This window comes from Ovis aries, chromosome 22 (assembly GCF_016772045.2).
Source record: "Ovis aries strain OAR_USU_Benz2616 breed Rambouillet chromosome 22, ARS-UI_Ramb_v3.0, whole genome shotgun sequence".
Taxonomy (NCBI): Eukaryota; Metazoa; Chordata; class Mammalia; order Artiodactyla; family Bovidae; genus Ovis; species Ovis aries.
In genome coordinates this window covers 16,619,905-16,633,260 of record NC_056075.1, presented here as the reverse complement: position 1 = coordinate 16,633,260, position 13,356 = coordinate 16,619,905, and the positions used below count along the sequence as shown (strand labels likewise).

General features: G+C 45.2%; 1 protein-coding gene across 1 annotated transcript in view; it reads left to right on the top strand.

The window, feature by feature from the left end:
* Window positions 1-1,293: 1,293 nt before the first annotated feature.
* Window positions 1,294-13,356, top strand: part of PDLIM1 (PDZ and LIM domain 1) — a 38,687-nt gene continuing 26,624 nt past the window's right edge. The window contains exon 1 of the mRNA XM_027960151.2: window positions 1,294-1,482. Within this exon, the coding sequence (XP_027815952.1) occupies window positions 1,387-1,482 (96 nt within the window). The 5' untranslated portion in view covers window positions 1,294-1,386. The remainder of the gene's footprint in view (window positions 1,483-13,356) is intronic.

Sequence of the window (13,356 nt, the reverse complement as noted above, 5' to 3'; positions counted from 1 at the left end):
CCTGAGATTCAAAGGTCATAACATTGGCCAATGTATTGCCTTCATTAAATACTATTCTTAGGCTCTGGGATACAGCAGTGACCCAAACAGATTAAAAACCCCTACCCCTGGGGAACTAACCCTTAGGGGTGGGGGCCAGGTACAAATTAGTGAAATACTGATTTTGTCAGATGATGATAAACGTAATGATAAACATAATGGGGAAATAAAAGCAGAGGAAGGTGACTCGGTGTTCTAGAGAGGAAGATGACCAGACTGAGACCACGACATCTGAACAGAGGGCGAGCCTTAGGATGTCTGGAGCAAAGCATTCCAGGAGCCCTGAAGCAGGGCCTTGAGGCTGGAGCGACAGGCCGGTGTGGACTGAGAGTGGCACTAGGAGATGAGATCAGAAAGGGAGCTGGGGCCCATTCCGTGGGTGGCCCTACAAGTATCTTAGGCATTCAGCCTCACTCAAGAGTAAGTGGACAATGAGACGTGGTGCGATCTGGCGTGGAGCATGTACTCCAGGGCAAGGGGAGGGCAGAGCCCACTTAGGAGGATAGCGGCGCGCTGGGAACCCAGGTGTTTGGACTCAACCCGGTTACCTCTACACGCAGCTGGTCTGCCTCAGACTTGAGGTCTGAATTGTTGGGAAGGTCAGAATCTACGGCAAATCCAGCCGGGAGGAGAGGTTTCTAGGAAGGTTTTGAAGTTCCCTTACAAACTCAGGCGACGGTCTCATTAGCATTACAAAGTTCCAGTGTGGGATTCTTTAGCAAGGGGAGCCTCGCGACGATCCAGTTACACCACTGTCAGCTGCGTGGCCTCGGGCGAGTCTTCTAATCTCAGGCCGACCCAGCTAATTTATTTGTAAAATGGAGCTCTAAATGCCCTGACTGCTTCACATTTTCTAGCGAGATCACTGGTCAGCATCTTTACAACATCACTGTCGTTTACATGAAAGCAAATGTGAAAATGGAGCTGACCTCAAAGGGGTGACTTTGCAAAGCACTATCAAACTGGTTTTCAAGCGTAGACTCCTCCGCGGTCGCCGGAACCTGCCCGCCTCTCACCTAGCGCCCGCTGTGGGGCTGGGAGCCCGGAGCTGCGCCCGGGGCGGGGCCGTTTAGATCCCTAGACCCTGAGCTGACCCCCGGCTCTCGGACCAGACTCTGCCCGGGCCGCGTGCTGCGGAACGCGGTCGGGAGGACGGGAGGGGCGGGCGGCCGCGACGCGGCCTGGGCGGAGCCGCCCCCGCCCTCCTCCCGCCCAGCTCCCGCCCGCCGCAGGCTCCACCGGCCCGCGCCGCGCGCTCTTTCTCCGACAGCCGCCAGGGAGCCCAGTTCGCCGCTCCGCGTCCTGCCCCGTCTGTCCCCTCGGGTCGCCACCCGCCGTCGCCGCGCCATGACCACCCTGCAAATAGTCCTGCAGGGCCCGGGACCCTGGGGCTTCCGCCTCGTGGGGGGCAAGGACTTCGAGCAGCCTCTCGCCATTTCCCGGGTAAGAGGATCCCGGGACGCGCGGGGAGCGGAGCCATCCCGGGCTGGGGAGTGGCGTGCCCCGGAGGGGACCTGAGGCGGCCGGAGCCCCGTGGGCGCGATCGGAGACGGTGGCTTCCGGAGCCCGGGACGGAGCTGGGATCTCCGGGCGCGTCCAGGTGCGCCAGGTGTGCGGAGCGCTTTCCGCACGTCTCGGGCCCGCCGCCCTTGCCGGACGCCCAGCTCGCAGGCGAGCCAGGAGCTGCGGAGCATCCACTTACCGCGTCCTCAGGACAGCTGGGGCCAGTTTTCGTTGCTTCGCCTTGAAAGCTTGGCGGGCGTGTGGACGCGCTTTGTCAGCTGGCGAGGGGCTCAGGGTTCCCGCAGATCCCGCTCGCTGGGAGATAGCACTTCACTATTCTAACCACGCCGTAAAGCGGCCGAAAGCACTTTGGAAATAGCAGAAACCACCTGGAAACTGAGGTGGAGCGGGTGGGAGGTTTACTAGGCCGGGGGTTGTGGTGGGGGCGGCTCGCGGGGGACGAGTGAAATTAACAACAGTCGGAGTCTAACTCATTGGACTTCATTCATGGCCAGGTTTTACCTCTCTAATGTCTTTTGGAGAAATGGCGGGATTTTGGCAATAAACCAACCCGAATAAACCCTCTTGGATATTCCACTCCTTCGCGGGAGATGGCTGTGACATATTTTGCCTGGCATTTCGGGATTATCTACCGATCAGCCTTAAACAGGGAGGGGTGCGATGAGGGTCCTACCTTATGTGTATGTCAGGGGGAAGTGGTGCTTGAAGAATTCTGAGAGAGCCCTCATGTATTTGGAAGGGCCCAGGTTCAACTGGAGACGACCAGATGCATCATTCCCAAATAAAGCGGAAACCCGAGGGAGATCCAGACTTAGCGTTTGGAAGCCCAGGCTGTCATCTAGTCTTGGCTAAAGGCAAGCTTGATGTTCCACTGAGAGGTGCCACATTCAATGTGCCACCTGGAAGTTGGCCCAGAACTTTTTTGGATTGAATTTAAAAGGGGAGCCAAAAGCACTCTGGTATCACTCTTTGCTAGGCTTCTCATTCCATTCTTGGGCTCATCTGCTTGCTGAAGGTGACCCTAGACCTGCCTTTCCAGTCATCTGAACATTCCTCGTTTTTAGAGGGGCAGTTTGGAGAGGGAGGAGAAGACCTACAGGTCCTTTTGACTGAAGTCCCTGCTTCCAGCCCCGGAAGGAATATGGGAGGTACAGGAGAAAAAGAATCAGGGCCCCCTCTTGGTCTTCTGTCCAGCCATAGTCCTACCTACATTTCCTTCTGGGTGGGCCTAGTGAACTGATGAGGTCTTCTTTAACCATCCCACTCCCAGAAGGGACAGGTGCTTCAGTTCTTAGGCACTGTCTCCTCCCTATCATCCACCTCTTGTCCCCAGGGGGCCACTTTGAGTATTCCCAGGTATACATGCAATCTTCCCAAGCACCAGCCAGATTCCTCAAGTGCAGAAACTGCCTTTCCCAAATCTGGACCCCCGTGCCCAAGCTTGGCACCAAGCTGAACCTGGCTGTGCCTAGTAAATCTTTGCAGGCTTATTAATAAATGCTTATCCAGGGAAGAGACATTTAGACTCGCTTACCTCATAGCCCATTTGTCCCCACTCTTTGTGTCTATAATTAACCTGTCAGCCCTCTCCAGCTTCTGAATTTATGTATCACATGAAGCCTTTCCTTCAGAATTGGAGAATATGGCTCCTGTTAAGAATGGAAGACAGAGCAGGAGAACAGAGTAGCGGTGATTAAAACAAGAAAACCAAAAAAACTTAAAAAACTCTTAAGGGAGGGGAAGAGAGATTTTACTGGTCATCTGTTGAAAGGGCAGTTACTGTCTGTCATTTTAGTGGTTTTAAAAAGGCTTAATGCAAGTGGCACTGTGCAGGAATGACGGTATGGGGTGGAAAACCACAGTACTGTGAATTCATTAGTCTGTACCCTTATCTGTTTATTTTTTTATTAGCACAACTGTCATGAGCATGCCCCATATTCTAGAAACTACGCAAAGCCCTGGAGTTCCAGAAATGAGAAGACACAGCTCCACTCTCACGATGTTTGTGGTTTAGTGAGGAAAGCTAATCTTTATAACACCCTGGGCTGTCCTTTGATTGAAAAGTGAAGGTGATTCAGAGGAGGTGACATACTGTTGATGACAATTATTTACCCGTTTATTCACCTCATTATTTCCACATGAAAAAAACATGGACCTCTGAACTTCCTGAGCATGGGAAAGTCATTGTCATAAAGGGTCCCCAGGTGTGTGAAATCTGGTGTAGGTTTGATTTTTGGTTCTTACTTGAGTTGTACCTGGAGGGAGTCTCCTGTCTGAGGCTGTCTTTTTTTTTTTTTTTAAATCTCCACAATGGGGATAACTCTGGCCATGTGTGGAATCTGTGAAACAGCTGTAAACAGTATGTGAATGGTGTGTCCACAACAATATTATGTTGGTATGGTAGGTGTGGTACATTTATCATCGGGGCAGATACAGTTTGCTGTGGTTTTGTATATGCAAACTTTGAGTCTCCACACCAAAGCAAGCCATAAAATTAAGCTGGAAGAGGAGTGCCTTTTATTTAAATAGCTATGTTTGCTTTCTCTTGCATGAATTATTTTGGTATTGGCTCCATCCTTTTGTTAAACTACTAAAGTTCCTGAATATAACTCTGTAGTCTTGTGTACTTGAAATTTTGTTTTGAAACTTACTTTTATTGTGAAATAAAAAAGTCATAAACTAAAAATGCACAGCAAGTGGTTATAAATAACCTGTAGAGTTACTACCCAAGTCAAGATATAGAACATTACAGAGTGCCAGGCTGGGCTCCCTGTGTTACATAGCAACTTCTCACTAACTGTTTTACACATGATAGTGTGTAAAAAGACCCGGAGGATGGGGAGGGAGGCTTAGGAGGGAGAGGATTTATATATATGTTTATGACTGATTTGTGACGTTGTATGGTAGAAACCAACGCAACATTGTAAAGCAATTTTCCACCAATTAAAAAAAACATAGCCAGACCTCAGCAGCTCACTAACCTGCCTCCTTGTTTTTTGCTGGCTTCAGAACAGAAACAGAATACATTTGTATGTGTGTGAATAGCTGCTTTTATTCCTCAGTATTTTCATCTGTGCTTTTGTAATAAATTTTCAACCCAGATCTCCAAATTTGAATGGATAAAACTATCTTTCTTCCTTTTCCCAGTTTTTCCTTTAAGCCTCTACCTTGGACTCCCTACTTATTCAGATACACATTTGCAGTTGTCCCCTGAGATTTTTTTTCCTCTGTCAGATCTACAGTTGTCTATCTCCTTGAGTTTTTTTCACCCGCATGTCAATTTCTTATTTCCTCTAGTTGCTTTCAAGGGAAGCCTTCAGAGGATCCACACCCTGGCCAAAATTGCTGTTGAGTTTTTGTTGACTGTCTTTCCTCTCCCAGCAACTGACAAAAGACAGGAAGGGGTGGAGCCAGAGATAAGGGATGCTCTTGGTAGGAGGCTGCTCATTTGCCTCTTGAGTCCTGGGGAAGCCTCTGTTAAGAGCCTCTGGTTTTCGCTCATGCATCCTAAGGGGTGCTAAATAATGGATACTCTGTAGTCAGAGGGTCTTTTCTGACTTTTAAGAGTGTTATTTCCAGATTCAAGGTCTTACGTCATGTCCTTAAGGGTGAAAGAGCAGGGCTTATCTGTCAGATTGCATAAAGGCTCATTATGCATTAATGGCCCTTGCTGTGTGCTCCCTCATTCTGTGAAATTGATCACCTAGGAAATATTAGCTGCTCCAGCTGGTCTAAGGAGTGGAGGAAGAGGACGAATTACAGGGAATGTCATGGAAGTGAATGCTTGAGCCTATGGCATGAAGCTGTCTAAGCTGTGTTAGGTCCCTTTAACCAGAGACTGCCTGTTACCCCACCTCCTGGGTGCCAGCCTGTTGGCTTGTCTTTGGGGAGGAGAGAGCAGAGAATGGTGTTAATGTATTGCAATGGGATAGATAATTGATAGGAGATTATCATCTAACCACTGAGGTCAGATCACCCAGTCAAATTATCATCTAACCACTAGTCTGATCAGGACTGGGAGAAGCACTATAATTCGTTTTGTCCTGGGGCTGTTTTCTAAGCTGTGCTCATTCCTTGGCATACCTTGTCACTGCTCCCTGGACAGAGGGAAACAAGGATTCTTTGCATTTTACAGGTGAGAAGCTCCATGCCCAAAGGTCAGACAATTTGAATTTACAGAATTTTCAGTGAATGAACTATTTCTTAACTTCTTTGTAAAGGAAAAGGTAAAGGCTCATTAAAAATGAGCAAATGTCATAAAATTAATTTTTAAAGGATAATTTGACTTCCAGTATGTCTCAGAGGAGAGCCTGAAAAGCTGCATGGTAGAGTGCCTGGGACAGGAACTCAGGTTGACCTCCAGTCCTGAACACGACACTGTGTGACCCTGGGTATGTCACATGCCTTCTCTGGGGTTCAGCTCTCTGTGAGGATAAAATAAAGAAACAAGTGAGCAAACCAATGATTGTGTACCCTTTGAATACGAGGGCCCCCCTTTTTATTGTTAAAAAGTGTCCCAGCCTCTCGTATGGCATTAGTTATATCTTTAACCATCAGTTGATTGAGAAAATGTATTATGAACTCAGAAATGTTTTCCAGTGAATTTGGCTTGTGTTAGTCATCTGTGAATATCTGTGCCTAAGTGACTCTTGTGTTAATCACAAGAGCCTCTGTCTATACTTGACAGGTTTGTATGAGAATATTTATTTAATCAACTTGCAACAATGGTCATAGTTAATCTAGTTAAAGTATATATAAGACTTTTTATATGCTAAGCAGTGTTCTAAATATGCACATATTCTTTCAGTAATCCTTGTGATGCTTGTAAGGTAGATACAATTAAGATGCCCATTTTATGGATGGAAAAAACTGAGTCATAGAAATGTTAAATACTTTGCCCTTGTCATGCAGTAGTGACTGGATAGAGCTGGATTTTGACTGGGTGATCTGACTTCAAAGGCCATGGCCTTAACCGCTATATCATAATAATATTGTAGCAGGAGCTATTATTTTGTGAGTGCCTCCTCTGTGCTAGGTGTGAACTTACATTATCTTTTTCTTCACAACCCAGGGACAGAGGACACAGGGTAAATTGCAGAACTGGGATTTGAAACCAGGCAGATTGACTCCCAGGCCGGCTATAACTCCAGTATTCTGCCCCCTGATAAGCCATAACTATCAGTATTTCATTGGTAATAGTATTACCCAGCACCCAGGTCTGAGAAGTGCTAATCGTGGGACAGGTATCATCGTGAGGGGTAGGACTCTCCTGGGCTCCTCAGCCCTGAGACCCTTGTGCCCAGGGGGGTTTGCTGGGCTGGTCTCAGCCCCAGTGCTCTTAGAGCTCAGAGCATCTCAGAGAACAGCAACTCCCCTTCCTGTTCCTCCTGAAAAGCTAGAAGCCATGGCCCCACCTGGGAGAACTGACAGTCCAGCCATGGGGAGGCCATGGCCATGCAGGCAGGGAAGAACACAAGAGCAGAGGAACTGGACGATTTGCCAGAGAAGAGCCTGCTGGGTGGCCAGGAGGGGGTTTGGGGGCAGTTTTTATGACAAATGAAGATTACCAGGGAGTAGACAGATCCACCTTGCCCAGCGAAGGATGGGTCTGTAAAGTGGGAACTGAGTCAAGTCCAGGACAAAATGTACCCATGAAAACCTGAGTTGAAAAAGGTAATTTCTATGTGGCACTTAGCACCCCGTGTGATTGTTGATACTGTTATTAGCGCCAGTGTGGGTGAACTGGAAAGGTCATCTGTAACTGAGGTCTGTGGTGTGTTTTCATACGTATAGTACACTGCCTTCTCAGGAAATGCCGTCAACCTGAAAGACAACTTTCTGAAGAACACTCTGATCTTGTAGAAGGCTAGGTTCTTGACCAAGGACTTGGCCTAATTTTAATAGAGATGACTACTCAGATAAGAAGATATGGACATAGGTATGATCTATATAGGGTAAAGAGGTCAAATGCATACAGATAGATGAAATTAAGGTGATGTACCAATAATTTACATCCATTTCTTAAAAAATTACACTTTCAAAGCTTTAATGTCATCAGACTCTATATGCTCAGTCGTGTCTGACTCTTCGCAACTCCATGGACTGTAGCCCACCAGGCTCCTCTGTCTGTGAGATTTCCCAGGCAAGAATACTGGAGTGGGTTGCCATTTCCTTCTCCAGGGGATCTTTCTGACCCAGGGATAGAACCTGGGTCTCCAAACAGATTCTTTACCAACTGAGCCACCAGGGAAATCACAATCAGACCCTATGACCCAACAATTCTCCAGTTAACCGCTCAATAGAAAAGTGTCCACATGGCATGAAAGACATATCAAGAATCTTCAAAGCGGTACTATTCATGATAGCCCCAAACTTGGAACAACTCAAATGCATTAACAAAAGTGAAATGGAAAAATAAATGCCAGTATAGATACATGTATTTATAACAAATAATGAAATGCAACACTGCCTCAGTGAGAATGGAGGAATTGCAGCTATGCATAATAATATGGATCAGACAGACATGCAGTGTTGAGAGGAAGAGGCCAGACATAATGCATAAATACCACATCATTGCAGTTATATAAGACTAATCAAGCCAAATTAATCTACAGTGTTAACTAGAATTAATCTATAGTCAGGATCATGGAAGTTCTGGTAGCGTTCAGTTTCTTTGATTCTGATTCCACGGACTCGCTTTTTGTTTGTGATCATCCATCCAGTTGTTTATTTACAAATCATGTCCTTTTGTTTGTGTGATATGCCTCAATAAAATGCTTACATTAAAACTCTTGTGCTTTGTATACACAATCAAATAGTATAAAAATGTGGACAGCCCACGGGAAAAAGCCTTCCCCACACCATTTCCCAGTCTTACTTCCCAGAGGTAAACACTTTTTAACAGTTTGCTGCAAAACTTTTCAGACATTTTTCCATTCATGTAGCATTTTAAAAATCAAATTACCATGTCATGATGAAGTATTTGGATGTCATTGCTTTTGCTTTCTGCCTTGTTTTTAATGTAGCAAATGAAGAATTAAAGCCATCTTGATGTCATGGGAAAATGAAATCTTAGTATCAGCCTGACCAGGATTAAAACTTGTCTCTTCCCTGTGTTAGCTGAAGGGTCAGCCTCTGAAACCTCAGTGTGGGAGTAATAGTACTTGTCTTCAAAGGTTGTGGCGAGGATTAAGATGGTGTATAGATAGATCCTAGCAGTTTGACTAACACACGGAAGGCATTGGGATATAGTGGTACTATGAAAAAATATTAATGGTAGCTACTGCATATTGAGTGCTTATTATGAGCCAGACTTTGTTTTAAACTACAAATGTTATTTCATTTAATCCAACCACAAATGAGGTTGATCCTATTATAAATTTCATTTGATAGAGACTTCCCTGGTGGTCCAAAGGTTAGGACTCAGTGCTCTCACTGTGGTGGCCTGGATTCCATCCCTAGTTAGGCAACTAAGATCCTGCAAGCCAAATGGTGGAGCAAAAAAAAAAAAAAAAAGTCATTTGGTAAATGAAGAAGCCTGGGCACAAAAAGTATAACTGCCCAAGGTTATGTGTTTAGTGAATGGTAAGGCTTTGGGTTGTGGGTGATTGTTATTGGGGCTGTTGAAAAGCACATGGGGGGACTGCCCTGGTTGTCCAGTGGTTAGAATCCGCCTTCCAGTGCAGGGATGCAGATTTGATTCCTGGTTGGGGAACTAAGATCCCGCATGCCTTAGGCAGCTAAGCCCACGTGCTGCAGTGAAGAGTCCCAAGTGATGCAGCCAAATAAATAAATATTGAAAAAAAAGAAAAAGCATATGGGGTTCAGAGGGACTTGTATGGGGACTTTTGAGAGACTGATGACTCCTTGATCAATTAATCAGGGCATTCTACTTTGCTGTCTGTGTTTTAATTCTATTCCTATGTAACAAATGATGGTTGATCTTTCAGACTGCGAGAGCTTTCTCTCTAATTGGCCACCCCTTAGCATTAATAGTTTCCTTTTGCACTGAACCATGAAGTGAAGCTAGATTAAGGCACAGCTCACCTATAAGGACCTGAACTACTTTATTGCCTCATTTTCTTAAGAAAAATGGTTATAGAGTAACTAAGAACAGTTTGAAACATTCTTGGGGTTTTCAGGCCGACTTGCCTAAGCACATACAGCTTCTGTGGCTCTAATGTGGCTTCAAAGTCTGTGCCATAACCTCGACCCACAAACAAATTGAGTCAGAAGTCTGACTAAGGAGAGTTCAGATTCCATATCTAAATGGTACACTGTGGGGCTGGGCTCTGCTATGTCACCCAACTCAGAGTCTTTTAAATTTATATATCTTAATACTTTGACCCAGCTGCTAGTTCAAAGGAGGTTGTCCCTCAACGTACATGGCACTGAGATTGAACTTGAATTCCAAATTTCTTTGGTTCAATCTTGTTTTCTATGATGTTAAAAATGCTAAACTATCATTATTTAATATTTAGTTAATACAGCCAACTTGTAAGATGGATTTAAGGTAATTTACAGCAGTAAAATACATTGCTACAAAATTTCAAACATAAAAACACCCATCAGAGGATGTAACAAAAAACTGGAACAAAGAAGAAAGAGATGTGCCAGGACCTTTATATCAGATGGTTTCTGTAATTGCATACTACATTTAGCTGTGAGCTTTCTGGCTGAGGCAAAATAGGAATCATGTTAAGTTGTTTAGGCACCTGGAATGAAATGACTTCTGCAGTACTCCACTTGCATGTAAGGCTGTTTATCAGCATTGTAGGGGATTTTATTTTATTTTTTCTTTGTTTTGGTGTGTTCATCGCTCAGTTGTGTCGGACTGTATGGGATCCCTGTCCATGGGATTTCCCAGGCAAGAATACTGGAGTGGGTTGCTCTTTCCTTCTCCAGGGGATCTTTCTGACCCAGAGATTGAACCTGGGTCTCCTGCATTGCAGGTGGACTCTTTACCATCTGAGCCACCAGGGAAGCCCTGGTTTTAGGGTCTAAGTATTTTTCATTTACCTGGTTAACTCCACTCAGGGAGGAAGCTTTGGGAGAAAGGCTGGTCTGCGAGCATCAGAATTTTCTGGGAAGCCTTAGAAAAATAAAGATTCCTGGGTCCCACTGTGTTTACCCTCTTCAGTAGATCTGAACTGGGATGTAGAGATCTACTTATATTTTTAAAGTCCGAGGGGATCTAATGACCAACTTATTAGGGAACCACTGCTTTATCTTTGCCAGTGTCAGAGTTTCCCCCTGAGTTACTGGTGAGCTGGGTCCGTCTCTAGCCTGAAGTTTAGATGCCAGTCCCAAGGGTCAAGGTTAACAGTATTCTGTGAACATTCAGGAAATTCACCTGTGTTTCTGTCCACAGGTAAACATCAGAGAACCTTTTGAATAGGGACAATTTTTTCTTTGCAGGCTTGGGGGTGGGGGCCAGTGGAGACTTTGCATCAGAGTTGTTTCAGCTGATTCACAGGTATTATATTTGGTTAAAACCTCCATCTCTGTCAAAGAAGTGGCAGTACAATTTATCATCCAGGCTGGAACACTGTTGAGAGTGAAATAGGGTGCTTTTGATAATTAAGCTGGGAAAATAGGTTTTGTCCCAGACAAACCAGGGTGTCTTATAGTCTTGGTTATAAAACTTTTCTACGTAGAATTTTTAAACTAAACCAGTGGTCACAAGCACATTTGCCTGAAGGGGTTGGGAGGCAACAAAAGGGTTTTGACTTGAGGGTGAGGTAATGGAAAAATTAATAGCAGCAAGAAGGATGATAAATGGCAACTGGTTCCAGGTTTCTGTGTTGGGGACAGAGGAGCATGGCGTGGACTAATTGAATGGAGAGTGTCTGCCTCAGCTAAAGCAAGCAGAGTAATTAAAAAGCCGAGATAGTAGGCGAGGTTCATTTCATGAGCCCCCTCAATCTTGAGCCGAGGGATTAAAGGAATCCCTTCTTGCTGTCAATAAAACAGGTAACTTTAAGTGTAAGTGCCTTTGGACAAGTCCTCTAGGGGAAGCCAGCCTCCGAATGGCTGTCCTAGAGGCTGAATGGCCGACCCTTGAATGGGTCTGCTTCCCTCAGCTGCCACCATCTGTAAAGGCAGTCACCTTAATCTCAGTAGAGCTAGGTCTAAGTGGTTGTTTCTTGGCAATAACTGGACAGTTGAGTCAGAGGCTGTGTTTAAATTCCTTTGTTGTTCCCCATTGTTTTCCAGATAGAGTACAGATAAAGCCTTGTTAAAAAGAAAATAACAGAACTCTTGCAGCTGGATCTGTTTTTACATTTCTAGACTCGTCCCTTTCCTCTCCCTTTGCTTCCTGTGTTTTATCTATGCCAGTCCACATGCAGTTCCTATAAGCCAGCATACTCTCTTCTGCCTCCTGTAGTGCCTTTGCACAGTTTTAAGCAATGCTTCCTCCAGGGAGTCTTCCCTGATTCCACCTTTAGGCTCTCATTGCCTATTTACTTGTTTCTAGCATCGGCTGCTGTACGTGCCTGTCTGCCGCAGGAGACTGTGAACTTGAGAGTGTTCTCTGCCTGGGGCATCTTGTATAATCCTCACGACAACTTTCTGACGCCAGGACAGTTATCACTCCTATTTCATGGGTGAGACGAGGGAGGCACACAGAGGTGAAATATCCCACTCAGGAGTACTTAGCTCATAAGCATGATTTCATTAGACATCTTAATAAACTATACTGTCTTTCAGAAAGTACTTAAGGAATGTCTGTCTGATGAGTGAATGAATGAGAGAAAGGAGGTAACAGGAGGGATAAAATAGGTATATGCCTTAATACAGAGGAAGAAAGTCATCTTTTCGTTTGTGATGGCCAGTGGGTATGCATCCAGGTTTATATAACAGCATTAGTTATTCAGATACGCGTGCACGTGTGGTAAGTCACTTCAGTTGTATCCGACTCTTTGTGATGTAAATTGAAGAAAAGGGGTTGTAAATTGAAGAAAACGGGGGAGCCCCATCATAATCCTATTCTGTGCCATTTAGAAGTGAAATTCAGTGCATCTTCTTTTGTGTTCAGGAGTCTGAAAGGGCAGATGTACAGGTTGGCCTCTAAGCAAAGTGTCTGCCTGGCGGGGCAAAGGGTGAGAAAGACCTGAGTGAATTCTGCAGAAAATGGCAGATTGTTCATTAGTGGAAATTGTGCTTAACCCCATTTATTCTCAGGCAGGAAGAGTTGTGATCAAATTGTATGGTCTCTGAGGAAGAAAGCTGGAAGAGAGTTTTGCAGATGTCCATTGAAATAATTAATGGGCCTGTCTCTTTAGAGCAGAGGGTAGGACTTCTCTTTAAGAAGCTGAAGCTGACTCCATTATGAGCTGGTTCTGATGGAATTTGATGGTCAGGAGGAAATTAGAATAGACAGTGTGGCAGACTGGTTTAAGTGGAAGGACTCCAGAGCCACACAGCCCGCCACTCACCAGCTGTGCAACCTCAGGCAAACTGCTTAACCCTTGTTACTCGACTTCCTTCTCTGTGATGATGTCAATAATGTTGGCTACCTGATAGCATCTCAGGAGGATTGGTGAATTAACCCTTGCCAGACGCTTACACTGTGTTTGACACATAATTAGCACTCATTAACTGATGACTGTTGCTGTGATTGTGATGAATAGTTAGTGTGCAATAAGGATCGGAGTCCTCCATTCAAGATGGGAACTAATCAGAGGACATGCAGGCCTTTTCTCCTGAGGGCTTTTCATTTCTGATTTGAATATTTTATAAGGGAAGGTGTTACTGGGTCCCAGCTCAGCACAGACCAGTGGAGATGGTTAA